The following is a 16,779-nucleotide window of genomic DNA, read 5'->3' as shown; positions in this document are numbered from 1 at the left end:
AGGTGGTTTTATGTATTATGTATTTTTTGTAGATGACTTTACACGACATACTTGGATTTATTTTCTTAAGCATAAATCTGAAGTTTTCTTACATTTTTAAATATTTCATAATCTAATCAAAAATCAATTTAAGAATAATATTTCAATTTTTTGCATCGATTCAGGGGGAGAGTTTTTATCAAAAGAATTTAAAGATTATTTAATTACATGGTATTACACATCAAAGATCATATCCATATACTCCTCAACAAAATGGTTTAGCAGAAAGAAAGCATAGACATATTATAGAAAAAAAAAAGAATTTTACTCATTGCACATCAAACCAAAGACTTTTTGGGTTGAAGCCACTCTAACTGCAGTTTATCTTATTAACAGAATGTCATTCTCTTCATTAAACAATATATCACTTGTTAAAAAACTTTTCAAACAAATTCCAGATTATTCTAGGTTGAGGGTTTTTTGGTGCAAATGTTTTGTTTTTTCTGACAAAAATGACACTCTTTCCTCGTGCTATTCCTTGTGCTTTTTTAGGATATGCAAATCACCAAAAAGGCTATAGAAGTTTTAATCTTAAAACTAAAAAGCTATATGTGTCATGAAATGTATCTTTTTTGGAAAAGAAAAGTCTTTTTAAAAATCAGAACTCTAAAGAAATAGATGAGCATTTTTTTATTGGACTTAGTTCCAAAGATTGATAAAGGTGATCTTGGTGAAAGTCAAGAAGATCAAAATGACATAATCAGTACCGAATCATTGCGTGATAGTCAAGATTGTATTCAATACTCTAGAGGGGGTAATTTAGAAAAACCCTGTGCTCTTGAAAAATATACTAAAAAATAAGAACAAATACCAACAAGAGAATCATCTAGAGTATCAAGAGCCCCCAGAAAATTTGTGTCCTCAGTCTTTTTCACCAAAGTATCAAGCCTACCTTGCCTTAATACATTCCTACATAGAGTCTTCTAACTATGCTACAACAAAAGAACAATCTAAATGGGTCGAAGCAATGACAGTAGAATTAAATGCCTTAGAAAAGGCGAATACCTGGACTATTCAAGATATTTCGTCAGACAAAAAACCTATAGGTTGTCGATTGGTATATAAAGTTAAAACCAAAGAGTAACGGCACCCTTGAGAGGTTTAAAGCCCGATTAGTTGTCAAAAGCTATTCCCAAAAATATGGAATAGACTATGAAGAAACCTTTGCGCCAATCGCTAGAATAACCACAATTCGCCCCTTAGTAGCTCTTGCCTGTGTAAAGAAAAGGCATATATATCAAATGGATGTCAAGAATGCATTTCTCAATGGCAACTTAGCTGAAGAAGTATAAATGGAACCACCACCTGGCATTCATATTCCTAAAGAAAAAGCTCTTTGTTTAAATAAGGCTTTGTATGGTCTTAAGCAAGCCCCAAAAGCTTTGTATGACAAATTTAATCAAAGTTATGCTTGATTTTGGTTTTCAATCTTGTTAAGAATTCTGATGCAAGTATTATTATTCTTTTTCTCTATGTAAACGACATGATCATCACGGGAAGTGATAAACACGGAGTTGACAACACTAAAAAAATTCTCAAAACAATTTTTGAAATGAGTGATTTGGGTTTTTTTAATTTATTTTTTGGTATAGAAGTTGTTTATTCTTCCAGAAGCTATTTGCTCACTCAATCTAAATTTGCTTTAGATATTGTTGACAGGTCTGGTATCTTAGATGAAAAACAGGTTGACACTCCCGCAGTTGTAAATATCAAAATGAAGATTGATGATAGAGAGACACTTGAAAATCCAACACCTTATAGACAACTTCTCGAGACACTGTCTTATCTCTCCATTACAAGACCTGACATTGCGCATGCAGTTCACACAACAAGCCAATTTCAGTATGCTCCTACCACTGTTTATATGGAAGTTGTTTTACGTATTATTAGATATATTAAAACCTCTATTTTTCGAAGACTTTTCTTGGCTGCTTCTTCCTCCTTAAATTTAATTGCTTATACTAATGCATATTGAGGTGGTGATCCCAATAATTGATACTCAACTAATGGTCTTTTTGTGTTTCTATGTGAATCCTTGATCTCTTGGAGGTGTAAGAAGCAATAGAAAGTCTCTCTTTTATCAACTGAAGTCGAATAGAGTCATGACTATAACAACTATGAAAGTAATTTGGCTAAGGCGCTTGCTTCATGACATGGGCGTTCAGAGCACAGGATCATCATGACTATGTTGCGATAACAAAAATTCTATATGCATTGTCAGCAATCAGACATTCCATAAACGAACAAAGCACATCAAGATGGATTATCACTATGTACAAGAAGAATTTCGACACGGCACCATTGATCTTCCCTATGTTTCTTCAGAATATCAACTGGCAGATTTCTTTACCAAACCTCTCGCAGCTCCTCGATTTCACTTCCTCTTGAACAAACTTTCAATTATTCAACTGTAAGTTTCAGGGAGAGTGTTAAATAATATGTAATAACATAGACTAACTAGGAATTCCCCTTTTCTTTATTCTAGTTAGAATATGACTTTTACTTTTTATCTTTTTATTTTTTGTACATTTTTAGCCCCTTTTGACTAGTCAACTTTTTGACTTAGTCAAAAAGGCATAGAGTCGTTGGGAGCCCAACAACTCCCTCTCCTTGTATCTCACTATGTGTATAAATATGGGGTCTTGCCCCCTTACATTGTATGATTTTTAGTGGGTATTTTTCCAATCAATAAAATATATTTTTTTTTCTTGTTGTGGCATACCCTTGGGTATTTTGTATGAACCCTTGTGGTTCTTGTGAGTGATCTTTGGTTGGAGCTATTTGAAGTTTCACTTTGTGGAGATACAAGAACTTATCTTCTTACACACTCGTCGGTGTCATGGCCAAGAGCCTTATGATATCTGCAAAATTTGGTGTGGTCCTTTCCTTTCATCTAAAGAGGATTTGGCACTTTAGGCAATTCAAATTCTTCATTTTGCAGCAAAATATCTAAGACTTAAGATTGAGATCTCGGTGAACTCTATGTCACTAAGCCATCTTGGATTTTGGTCTTGCCCCTGGTTTTGCTTGGGAGACCGACTTTTTCTTTTCTCTTCGAAGAGTAGCCATACTAACTTGGCTTCTAGGTGATTCTTCTTTTTGACATTTGTCCCTTTTAAATCCAGTATTGACCAAAATTTCATCATACATGTCTCTTTTAAGATTTTGACTCCATCTAAGTGGCAACATCAATCAAATCCATAAAGGACACACCTTTGAGTAGCCAAGAGACCCTTAGGAGTTTATTCAAATTGTTCATAATGTGGGCAATGGCATGGGACTCTCAAATCGGGTCTTTCATGCGATGATATACTAATCTCCATCGGCTGATGAAGTTCTGAGTGTTTTCATCCTTCTTATGCCTAAGATCGTAGAGTTGACTAATCGTTGGGAGAGCATCTATATTGTACTGGAATCGCTCAATGAATAGGTTCATGACGGGCTTGAATTGTCTGATTTAATGAACATCCAGAGTTGATAACCAAGACAAAGCTTCACCTTCAAGACTTCTTGGAAACCATATGATCAACACTCTATCATTATGAAGACAATCGAAACAAGTATCCAAGAATAGGGTGACATGAGTCTAGGGATTTCCTGTTCCGTTGAATTTGACGAACTTTTGGGAGGTGAGACCCAACGGCTCATTATCTTGACTTAGGACGAAATCCTAGATTTCATATGGTCTCATCTCTCTTTCAGTTCCCTTAATATGGTGGGTCACATTTCAGAGTTCCACTTCTAAATTTCAGACCTGCTCTTCGTACTCATTGGGTTGAGGATTTGAGATCCTGACGGCGACTCTTGTATTTCTGACAGACCGAGCCTTCTTGGGTGAAACATTCTAGACTTTGTGCTTGTGATTTTGCATGAACAACCTTAATTGGGCATCATTTTCCAAGAACTTCTATTGTACCTATTGCATCAGGGCTCTAAGGTAGCGTTGGATTTTTTCATTTCTTCTAAAGCGAGAGCAGATTTGCTTGGGAGTTCACGGGCTACTCTCTTACCCTTGTCCGTTTTCACATACGAAATGTCGCCCTCTTTTTCTTCTTCTTGATTTGTTTCCTTTCTTCATAATTCATTTCTCTTCCTTCCAATTGATCTAATTCTACATCCGTGAGACGACCGGAGGATTCGGACATAAAGGTCCCCCCAATCCTTGGAATGAACCTCCTCCCAACAAGGATCGCAATTCCCGAGTGCCTCTGGGCTATTTTCGAGTGTTCTTAGGTGGAATTATGGTCGTAGACTTAGGTTGGTCATGGTTACGAAAAATCCGACCTATTTCCGTGTTTGGGTTCATGTCCGGATTCATAGAATCCTTTTGCAGAACCTTGTCTTAGGATTTATGAACAAACAAGAGTCCAAAACGATCAAGCATCACTCAGATCAAGATTTTGAAAAAAAAACATGTTTCCTAGATATCCTCGAAAGCTCTACAAATTTGTAAGGTCACTTCAACTGGGATCTAATAGGACAGGCTTTCTCTATACCAGATCTTTCGCGATATACTCGAACTAAGGTTCCTGGTACTGCGAGTGGTTTCACGGTCTCATTGGTCCACCACCGATATACCTAAGTTGATGGCTTTTGATACTAGTTGAGGGATCCGAAGATCCAAAATATAGGACAAATTGGAGGATTTTGAAAATCCATACAGAAAATCAAAGTCTCTACTTGATAGGAGTTTGGTATTTTCTTGGGAAAATCTAGATATATGATTTCTCAACAAGGTTTTCTAGGTTATTTCCTAAACTAAAGCCGAAAAAATTAAACACAAACTACCTAGTGTTTTTACCTAAGAAAACTAGAAATGAACACATGAAAAAACACTATGGTTTTGTATCCAACAAGTTTTCATGCGAGAAAATGAAAACAGTGTTAAAATATGATGTATATTTATATATATATATATATATATATATATCGATTACGACACATATACATATATATGATATATATATGTCTATGTGTCTATCTATATATATAAATATATATATATATATATATATATTTTTGTAAAACCCCACAGGGGTATTTCTGTCATTTCACCTGTACACGCATATCCTTGATATGCTTTTTCTTTTCTTTCTTTTTCCTTTTTTGTATTTTTTATTTTTTCTTTTTTACATTTGAGAGGGGTCCACATAGAGTCGTTGGACCCCTCCAACGGTCATAAATATGACCGTTGGAGGGGCTCCAACGACTCTATGGGAGCCCCTCCTTGGGTCCCTTGCTGTGTATAAATAAGGGGCTCAGCCCCATGTATTCCTTAAGCTTCTTTTGAAGCATTCTATGAAGTGAGATATATTTTTTATCTTCTTTTTGTGCTTGACCACTTTTGTGGTTTATTTTGCCCTTTAGTGGCATCTTGTGTATGTGCGTGCTTCCGTGCTTTCGCTTGGAGACGTTGCTCTTTTCATTTGGCACTTCATTACATGGTATCAGAGCCTTGGCTAAGAAGGCTTCATTGGATCCTCCATTGACAAGTAATACCTCTCCTCTCTCTTGTCTTATAAATTTTTCTTCTAATGGCCAACAAAGATGCAAAAATCGATCTCTCATTCAAATTGGATGGGACCAATTATCGCATGTGGGCGGCCACTATGGAGAATAATCTCAAAGGTAAAAGGCTTTGGGGTTATGTATGTGGAACCATTCCGGAACCACAACTTAAGTTAACTAAATTTGAAGGAGGTGAAGAAAAGGCCTTGAATGAAGAAGAAAAAGAAAAGGCTATTCTTGATTACTCTTCTAAAATGGAAGATTGGGAAAGTGAACATGCTAAAATCTTAGCATGGTTCATGAATAACGTCGAATTGAAGATTTGTGCAAATCTTGCTAAATTCAAGAAGGCTAATGAAGCATGGTTTTTCATGAAAGGTATGTACACTCAAAGAGACCTTGCTAGGCATTTTTTTCTTCAAGAAAAGGTAAGAGCTACCAAGCAAGGTGATATGAGCATTAGGGACTACTATAGTGCCCTATCCTCTTTATGGGATGAACTTGTCCTTCTCGAACCGCAATGGGAAGGAAGTGCTATTGCTATGAGACAAGAGCAAATGGAAAAAGAGAGGTTCTTTCAATTTATTCATGGGCTTCGTCCCGAATTTGAACAACTTAGAGGATCTCTACTTCATAGAGCCTCTACTCCTCTAAGCGATATTTTGGCCGATTTATGTCAAGAAGAAACCCGTTTGGCCTTGAAAAGGGATGTTGATGAAGTACATGCCGTGTCTAGACCCGGCAACAATGTAAGATCATATAAACAACCACATTTTTGGAAGAATAATGGTGGAGGAAGGAAAATCATTTGTCATAATTGTAATGAACCGGGCCATATTCGTCCCGATTGCCCTAAATTCAAGAAGAAGGTAGCTTCCGTGGGAGAAACTCTTTCAATCATCAATGAAGATTCAAAGAAGGATGGTGACATAAAGGATTCCATCGCTCATCTAACCGAAACTCTCCAACAATTTATGAAGATGAACGCCTCTACATCATCATCCTCACCTTCCACTTCCGGTGCCGCCATTTCTTCATTCCCAGGTATGTCTTCATGGATTCTTGATTCGGGTGCCTCTTTCCATATGACTCCAAATGCATCACTTTTGTCAAAACCAAGTCTCAATAAGTTTAAATCATATGTATCCACCGCCGATGGAACTTCTTTAAATGTTGAGGGTATTGGAAACCTTGAGAAAATTTATGACCAAAACAAAGAATTTTTTGTTCCCAAAATCCGAATCATCCCAAAACTTAATCTAAATCTTTTCTCCGTCTCTCAAATCACCGATTTTGAGTGTAATGTCTCTTTTTCACCAACCCATTGCTATGTGCAGGATCTCCGGTCCGGGAAGCGGATTGGGCAAGGCCATAGAAGAGGGGACCTTTACTATATGGATTTTTTGTCTTTGCCATCCAAATCATTTTGTAATCATGTTCAATCCAAAGATATTAAGACTTGGCATAAGAGACTTGGGCACCCTAGTATTTCCAAATTGTACCTTTTTCCATTTTTGGAAAAATTTTGTAATACAAATACATTTACATGCAATGATTGTATTCTTGGGAAAATTCACTCTCTTCCATATTCTCATAGCAATTTTGTGTCAAAAAGGCCTTTTGAACTTGTGCATTCCGATGTATGGGGACCGGCACCCGTTATGTCCAAAGGAGGCTTCTCTTACTATGTTTCTTTTATTGATGATTTTACTAGATACACATGGGTTTATATTATCAAGAATAAATCTGATGTCTTCACTAATTTTAAAGAGTTTCACGCTCTTGTTCAAAATCAATTCCAACACAATATAGCCATTTTTAGATCCGACTCAGGAGGAGAATACATGTCTAAAGACTTCCAAAATTATTTTAAAACAAATGGAATTTTGCACCAAAGATCTTGTCCTAAAACTCCGCAACAAAATGGTCTTGCGGAAAGGAAACATAGGCATTTAATTGAAACCACAAGAACTCTTCTTGTGTCTAAATGTGTTCCTAAAAACTTTTGGGACGAAGCTCTTCTTACCGCAACATATCTTGTGAATCGTATGCCCTCTTCCTCTTTGAAAAATGTTTCGCCCTTTGAAAAATTATTTAAAATTACTCCCGATTTTAATAGATTAAGAATCTTTGGATGCAAATGTTTTGTACTTAGTTTAGGACAAGATAAGTTGTCACCTAAAGCTATTGAATGTGTGTTCATTGGCTATGGTGAGAATCAAAAAGGCTATAGATGTTTTGATATTCGAAACAATAAATTATATGTGTCGAGAAATGTAAACTTTATTGAAGAACAAAATGGTTTTGATATCCACACATCTAAGGAAGACATCGATTATTCTTTTCTATTTGACTTAGCTCCTAGAATTGAGTCTCCTGAGGCTATTTCTTGTGATACTAGTTGTGATGGAATTTCACATTATAATGATATACAACAATATGACAATACCTCCCAAAATGAAAACCTTAATGATATAAATGTTTATACCCGACGGATAGGAAATGAACATCAACCTGCTATTGACAGATACTCTCAAGACTTCTCTTTAGAAGAATCTACTGACAACAATCTACCTAGGAGATCTTCTCGTACCAGTAGGCCACCACAAAAGTTTGTGTCCTATGAATCTTTTTCTCCGAATTATAGGGCCTGTCTTATGTTAATACATTCGTATCACGAACCTACATCTTTTAAGGAAGCTAAAGATCACCCACATTGGATTGAAGCCATGAAAATCGAACTAGAGGCTCTTAACAAAGCCCAAACCTGGAGCATTATTCCTCAACCTTTAGGGAAGAAGGCAATTGGGTGTAGCTGGGTATATAAAGTCAAAACTAAATGTGATGGGTCTCTTGAAAGATACAAAGCTCGTTTGGTAGCAAAAGACTATGCCCAAGAATATGGGATTGATTATGAAGAAACTTTTGCTCCCGTGGCCAGAATGACTAGTGTACGAACCTTAATTGCTTTAGCATCCATCAAACAATGGCCTATATACCAACTTGATGTTAAAAATGCTTTCTTAAATGGAACTTTATGTGAAGAAGTTCTTATGGATCCTCCGCCGGGTCTTGAAATTGGGAAAGGCAATATTCTAAAATTAAACAAAGTTCTTTATGGGTTAAAACAAGCGTCAAAAGCGTGGTATGATCTTTTTAGCAAAGTAGTTCTTGATAATGGTTTCTCCTCATGTTACACTGATACTGCTTTGTTTGTTAAATCCTCTAATGAATACATAACCATTTTGTTATTATATGTTGATGATATGATTATCACAGGTAATGATAAGAAAGGTATTGATCTTATTAAAAATATTCTTAAGAAAAATTTTGATATGTCTGATCTGAGTTTTTTGAGGTATTTCTTAGGAATTGAAGTTGCATACTCCCCCAAGGGGTATGTCCTATCTCAGATGAAGCTTGCCTCAGATATTATTGCTAGGTCTGGGCTAACAGATGACAAAAGGGTGAAGACTCCAGAAGTGATCAATGCCAAGATGAGAGCCAATGATGGCACTCCTTTAGCAGATCCCACGCCTTATCGTCAATTGATTGGATCATTAACATATTTATCTATTACCAGGCCTGACATTTCCCATGCAGTTCATAGTGCAAGCCAATTTCAGACTGCTCCTACCACCACTCACATGGCAGCAGTAATGAGGATTATCAGATATCTAAAAGATTCCATAACTAAGGGAGTATTCTTATCCTCTTCTTCACCTCTTACTTTACTTGCGTATACTGACTCTGATTGGGGGGGTAACCTCGATGATCGTATTTCTACCACAGGTTATTGTGTGTTTCTTGGGGAGTCACTTATCTCTTGGAGGTGTAAAAAGCAGCGTAAAGTTTCTCTCTCATCTACTGAAGCTGAATATCGTGCGATGGCCACTACCACAACTGAGATTATATGGTTAAGAAGCTTACTTAAAGATATGGGTGTCTCATTCTCAACTCCCTCAAAGCTATGTTGTGACAACAAGAGCTCCATTTATATCGCTAGCAATCACACTTTTCACGAACGAACGAAGCATATTGAGATGGACTGTCATTATGTTCGAGATGAGTTCCTACGTGGCACCATTCAACTCCCATATGTTCCTACCGAATATCAGTTGGCGGACTTCTTCACCAAAGCCTTGCCTTCGCCTCGCTTCTATTTCCTCCTTAGCAAACTCTCGGTGATTTCACCGTGTGTTTGAGGGGGGGTGTTAAAATATGATGTATATTTATATATATATCTATATATATCGATTACGACACATATATATATATATATATATATGTCTATGTGTCTATCTATATATATAAATATATATATATATATTTTTGTAAAACCCCACAGGGGTATTTCTGTCATTTCACCTGTACACGCATATCCTTGATATGCTTTTTCTTTTCTTTCTTTTTCCTTTATTCTTTTTCCTTTTTTGTATTTTTTATTTTTTCTTTTTTACATTTGAGAGGGGTCCACATAGAGTCGTTGGACCCCTCCAACGGTCATAAATATGACCGTTGGAGGGGCTCCAACGACTCTATGGGAGCCCCTCCTTGGGTCCCTTGCTGTGTATAAATAAGGGGCTCAGCCCCATGTATTCCTTAAGCTTCTTTTGAAGCATTCTATGAAGTGAGATATATTTTTTATCTTCTTTTTGTGCTTGACCACTTTTGTGGTTTATTTTTCCCTTTAGTGGCATCTTGTGTATGTGCGTGCTTCCGTGCTTTCGCTTGGAGACGTTGCTCTTTTCATTTGGCACTTCATTACAAACAGATCAGATTTTAGATCTAGATATGGATCTTGTCTAAAAGATCTACCCAATTCCAAACACCACAAACAACACACAAGATCATGATGTAGACACGAGTTTCAAGAACCGGAGCTCCGAAACCCAAGAGAGAAACAAATTTGATCCGAAAAGAGTGGTGTTCTCGCATAATTTTTCTAAGTTAAGAAACAATGGCAGACATTGCTATTGATTTTTTAAAACGACAGAATTCAGAAAAACTCCCAACAGAGAAAATAAAAAAATAAAAAGATTTTTCCAATACACTGGAAACCGACAGATGGGTGTTGAGATATGGCCCCAAGAACATTCTTAAAACAAGTATTGAATCGGCCTTGCAGCCCCTATTCCGACTGATACTACCTATTTTCTGGCCACTTGCTTCGAAAATATGAAAAAACAAGAAAAGAGACAGAGAAAAAGAAATCAGTTGTCTTTTCAACACCACCAGAATCACAGTGATCCGATAAACGGTTAGGGAGGTAAGCCTCCAGGAATGTAGACTAGTCAACTATTTCACCGCACGGAAAATATTGTAACCCGATTTTGAATCGAAAAAACAAAAGCCCTAGAGCGGTTTTCGGCTCTGACTCAAAAGTAGACAAACTTAGATCTAAATCTCAGTTTTTTAACAAGCCTGAAAACACGAGTTTTTGATATTGGGTAGCTAAGATAGAAATAAAGGAGCAGGAATTTTCAGCAAAAAAAGTCATTGAAATGATTGTTTCTTGTTCACGCTTATTTTGAGAGGCTACAGAGACAAAATCTGAAGACGAGCCAAACATGTGAAACATAGCCACGTTCGTCTGCTTTTCAATGAGCCTAAGAACGTTGACAACCGACTTACAAACAAAGAGATATGACATTGTCAATCTGGCAGTGTTTAACAAAATAGAATATAAAAAAACGGGATTATGATTCCAAGGTGGATCCAATATCCGAAAATCACAAAAAATAATTAAACTATTAACCTCGTAACGCAAATTTTCTAAGAACTCAAATCTTGGAGGTAAATGAACGGTCTCACCTTGATCATCATTCTGTGGATTCCACCCGGATTTTGAAATAAAAAACAAGGGGGTTTTCCACTAAAAGATATTTTCTTCTTTGAAATGGACCCGAAATCAAATCTGAACTTTAAGAGAGTCTAAGGACCATTCTTCAAGGTAAAGTGTCTTTCCTCCTTTGATGAGCAAGGATCAACCGAACTAGAAACCCTTTATCTTTATTTTTGGAGCAACAGCGTTGCGGAGATTCAGACCTCATATGCGAGACCTAGAAGAAAATGAAATTGGTGGTGGGAGCCACCAATACTCGGGAAAAGACAAGAAAGAAAATAACATATGAACGTTAGGGCTATCAAAACTTTGAAAAATGCACAAAATAAACGAAATACAAACATAAATGAAAACCAAATCTCAGCTCGGGCTTAGGTAGCCCTTTCTACAGTTAACAAGCACAGCAGAGCACGAGCAGCACTTTAGCTAAGCACATACTCCAAAAGAGGTAAGACAAGGGATCTGGGTCCGAGGCTAGGTTAGCCTTGACTTGATTGGCTAGGCTAGGCTTGACTTGATTGGAGAGGCTAGGCCTTGTAGAGACTCGGGCAAAGTGAAGACATAGACAAAAATGAACTCCAGATGTTGAAATCGGGGGTGGATCCTTATTTATAGTTTTTTAGGTGGATCCAGATATGTTTCTTGCATATTCAGAATCCATCTAGATAAACGATTTCTAAATGAGTTACCTTTAAAGGAAAGGTTGGGATTCACCTAAAGTTTATTGCCTGGGAGATTTATCAAAGCAAAGGGCTTTTGGGAATGGTAATGTTTTCAAATGCGATTTTTGAAGGCCGAGAAAGCAAATCTCATCCCAAAGGCACACAAAAAAGGCATTTGACGACAAGCTGGTGTCGACAGGCGCTAACAAGTTAGTTGTCGTTAGAGGTAGTCATTAACGACAACTAATAACTCGAGTCGACCACTGTAACAATCGGTGGGGGTCCTGACGACAACTTAAGGTGTCGTCAGGGGGTGGATGACGAGGTCCTCTAGCGATACTTCGAGGACACTGACAACAATTCCAAGATGATAGTGACAACAAGGCAAGGATGACGACAATTCAAGATAGCTATGAGGACAATTCAATAGGGTTGACGACAACATAACGTGTCGTTAGAACTGAAAAGTTGTTTTGGCCGTAACTTTCGATTTTGGTATCAGATTACGTGATTTTTGGTTCGTTGAAAAGCTAGGAATCTCTTCTTTAACTCTTCTTTCAGTTAAAAGCCTAAAAGAGGTCACGTTGGAAGCCAAAAATCAGATTGAAAGTGCCTTGGTTTGGGGAAAAGATGAAATTTTGTACGGAAAACATCTCGGACATAAATTGGGTCTACAGCTCCATCTCAAAAGGAAAGGCTGGCACCTCACTAACACATGCATGTTGTGTCACTCGGAGGAGGACAGTTGCACCCACCTCTTTGGCCATGCACTTTTTCTGTAGTATACTCTCTTTGGCATGGTCATATTGGGAGTTGAAGCAGGGCAACATCAGCAACCTTAGACCTTGACCATGGTATGGTGGGCATGAATCAAAGGTCATCAGTGCATAAGAATTTGGAGATGGTTGAGTCTCTAGCTTGGTGGGACATTTGGAAAAAGAAAAGGAACAAAAGAAGGTTTGAAGATAGAATTTAATCCCCACAAGCCATACACCACAAGATTTATGTCAACAAAAATATTCACTAGAATTATATGAAAAGATGGAAATTGTCTTGGATCAGTACATAAGAATTGAATCAAATGGAAGTCCAACTTAGACTTAGAGTGTGCCGCTCACAAATTCCTAGGATCTTTGCACTCTCTTGTGCAACCTCTTGTTGCTTTGATTTCTTAGACGTTAATGAATTTCTTGATTGTTCTCAAGAAAAACTAAAGTTCAAAAGACTATATGATGGTGCAGTAACAAACTTTTCAGAAGAGTGCAGAGGAAACCTAAGGATTATTTTAGCACAGAATATTTGAAGGAATTCATCAAAAATGTATAGGGAAGTACAGTTTACAGAATTTTCTAAAAAGAAAAATAGCACATGAACAGACATTAAAACAATCAATGGTTTCAATAAAAAAAGAGGCAGGTGAGTTAATAAGTACCGGAGACAGCCAGATTGCAGCAGTCTGAAGGTCAAAACGTGGAGCATAAAGTACTGTTTCACCAAAATCTTCGTCAAGTTTTTTAAAAATTTCTTTGTCAGACTTGCCTGCCTTAATTTCATCCCTGATCAGCTGCAGGAAGTTAAAAATGTCAGCCAGGATATGCAAAATGTATGTATTAAAACTCAAAAAGACATATTTGGGGTAACCTACAACTAAAACATGCTTCTATTTTAGGTATTGCTCCCACCAAAATGCTTAGGAGGATTATGTAGAACTTTACCTTCCTAAGGAGAATTGCAATATCTGCCTGGGAGTCTTCTATGGATTGGCTTCCACACTCTGTGCAACGTACATTGTGACTGATGTTCCTAGCCCGAGTTTCAATTATTTGTGCCTTCTTCGCTTGATCCTCTTGACTCTCCATTGTTACAGGATCACTAAATAGGGAAATGACAAGGTATAACATTAATTGTTAAATCACAACCAAAAATTGAAATACAAATGAGTGTGATAACCACTATTACTATTATACAGGAATATTGCATTCATTTAGAACCAAAAAAATCCTACAAGAATGTCTGCGACTGATTATACATTCTGATACAATTGCTCAAATTTGTTGTCAAAAAGATTCATGGATAGGCTATCATCAGGATCTTGAGCCATGATGATGCACAGGAGTAGGTCAAGTATTGCAAGCAGCTCAGCTAGCAGGTCATATTACAGAGTCTGCACATCAAAATATGTAAAGATTATACCATTTTACCAAAAAAAGGCCACTACCCTAATTGAATGATCCCCCTTAGGTGTCCCACACTCACCCTTTTAAAATTTACTAAATAAAATAGCAAGCTAAAGGTCAGTTTAGCAGATGAGATTTACTGAGTCACAACCAAAGTTGAATTGAAATGAGACTGAACTTGGTTCAAGCTTGGGCAATGTTTGGTTCTGGAATTTTGGGTAGTAAACTGACATTGAATAGCTCAAGCTGGTGCTCAGCTGTAACTAAACATCCCTACACTCCAAGGCTATTCAAGTATATAGGAAGCACATCCAAGTCCAAACTTTGTGGAATCATGATGAACTTAATGATGATGATGACAACAAAAAAAGTCAAGGGTTTGATGTGAGGTGAGGTGCTATGGCATCCACAAGGTGAGTCCTAGGTCTCAAAGAGGTGACGCATAAGCCTGACAAACAACTAATTAAAACATTAAAAGGTAAGAAAAATAATCCAGATAAACAGGAAAGAAGTAATGAGTATAAATCTCTAATTAACAACTCAATATACTCAAGACAATCAAATTTGAATGAAGAACCATTGACTAACAGTTTAACTTCATAATGAAAAGGGATGAAATTAGAAGAGAAGGAAAAAACAAATTGCTTAGGATTATTTCGCACATTATATATAACATATACATTTCAATTATTAGTTTGGTTACAGAATTAAGTAGCAACTTGAACAGGGAATTGACAAATGTAGCTAACTCCTTTCAAAAAATTAGATGAACAATGAAAGAAAATATAACTACAAATGCAAGAAAAAGGAAAAAAATATCTTGGCACTACGAAGGACAGCTCTGCCTGGTATATCAAAGGCTTTTATTGTATGCTAAACCATGATTACGTTAAAACTTCAAAAAGGCATATGATGTATAAAAGATTGAAAGACACCTCATACACAGTATGAACTTATTTTAGATTTAAAAGTGTCTTTTCAGAGGGCATCTAACCTGTTTAAAATAATAGAAAAACAACCAAAGTTTTCAGTAATTTCAAAAGTACACAAAATTCTTCTTTGCTTAATCAAGGAATTTACAGTCACATTTCACTAAAACTGCCATTAAATGCACGGTACAGTGTCTGTTTTATTGTCTTCTCCAATTCTTAACCACTCTTCATTATCTTATAAAAAAAAATTATCTTTCAGTGAGGGTGCCTTTCTCCCTTCTCCCACTGCTCACAACAATGTTTCATATAGAAAATGGTTGGAGTACAGAGAAATGAAGAGGGAAGAGAAAAGAAAGGATGAGGTTGTTCAAAGATTGCACTATGACACACACACATGCAGAGAGAGAGAGAAAGTGAGGTTAGGCCGGCAGAACACAAAGTAAGAAAGAACACAGACCAAGAAGTAAATGTAATATTATCACAACCAAGTCTCCCACATGCACATCAAACTGCACCTCTAGAGCACAACAATCTTGAAACAGTGCATGTGTGGTACTCATGAATCCCAAAGAAAGCTGAAAGGAGAATGTCTTTTTCTTGTTTTCTTTTTAGGCATTTCATCAAACAATTAGCATGCAATCTCGGTTTCACTCACAACAATATATGTTCATCAACAATCAGTCAGATTCTTACCGGAAAGAAACAGAAACAAAACAAAAGGCTCAACATAAAAGGTGAATCACCCAACACTTGACAAACATTTGCTATTGCCAACATTAACTCACAATCACCAATGACTGTGGATGCTGCAGAGTGTCGCCAATAAGCCCCACAAGGTCTATAAATCCTTGGAAACAATTTCAACAGCCAATTATCACATCACATGCATACCGTCTCCCACTCCTTGGACAAGCAAACCCCTCTACCACTCTGATGTTTGGTGATGTCCCATCCCACCCATTCACTCCCTTGCATTCCTTCTCAAAGCAGAGAAAAGACAACCACAAATATTGAACCCAAGATTCAAGCCTCCCTAGAAATGCTGCCACTTATATGCATCATTCGACTACTTAAAACAGCTAAATACATGGGAATTTGGAAACAAGCAAAAACTGCAAAACCTCCATCCTGAATCCGACCCATTTGCATCCCTAGTCAGTAGGACAGGAGACCTTTCGTGTATTAACTAATTTGATTTTTTTTTTAATTTTAAGCCTATAGCCAAAAGTCAAAAATGAAGGTCCTACCAAACGCGTTCCTCTTTTTTGCTTTTTCTTGAATATATATGGTAACTTATTTGCCATGTGCCGATAAGTTTTCAGCACAATTCAAAGATCCCCTTATGCTTAGTTAAAAAAGGTGACAAAATTTTATTGTGGTTAATAAAAAAAAAAAGGCCTAGGAAAGTTTTGACATTAAATATACATTAATCATTTTTTCCCTTGTCCTCTGCAAAGTCCGTTTCTCTTCTTTTCATAATTTACACCCACTTGTTGTGGCATGGGGATATTGGTGATCTTTTAAAAGCTGTAAATAAAAATAAAAAGTCAAAAAGATATCAAATCAAGGACCACCTAATTCATAGGGCTTCCAAAGCTTGGTTAGCATATAAGATC

At 36.8% G+C, this 16,779-nt stretch overlaps 1 protein-coding gene across 3 annotated transcripts in view; it reads right to left on the bottom strand.

Moving 5' to 3' along the window:
* LOC149820389 (cytochrome c-type biogenesis CcmH-like mitochondrial protein) overlaps window positions 1-16,779 on the bottom strand; it is a 35,196-nt gene that overhangs the window by 5,720 nt on the left and 12,697 nt on the right. The window contains exons 1-3 of one of the 3 annotated variants that reach the window (XM_089983566.1): window positions 13,770-14,050; window positions 13,487-13,618; window positions 1,080-1,252 (exon numbers count right to left, since the gene is read on the bottom strand). In XM_089983566.1, coding sequence (XP_089839692.1) covers window positions 1,190-1,252; window positions 13,487-13,618; window positions 13,770-13,955 — 381 coding nt within the window. In that variant the 5' untranslated portion in view covers window positions 13,956-14,050 and the 3' untranslated portion in view covers window positions 1,080-1,189. Of the gene's footprint in view, window positions 1-1,079; window positions 1,253-13,486; window positions 13,619-13,769; window positions 14,051-16,779 lie in introns of those variants that run through there. The other 2 variants (XM_089983565.1, XM_089983564.1) reach the window with 2 other exon arrangements.

The sequence above is a fragment of the Nuphar pumila genome, chromosome 12 (assembly GCF_984573655.1).
Source record: "Nuphar pumila chromosome 12, dmNupPumi1.hap1.1, whole genome shotgun sequence".
NCBI classification, from domain to species: Eukaryota; Viridiplantae; Streptophyta; class Magnoliopsida; order Nymphaeales; family Nymphaeaceae; genus Nuphar; species Nuphar pumila.
The sequence above is the reverse complement of the archived record's forward strand: the minus strand, read 5'-3'. Positions and strand labels throughout refer to the sequence as shown.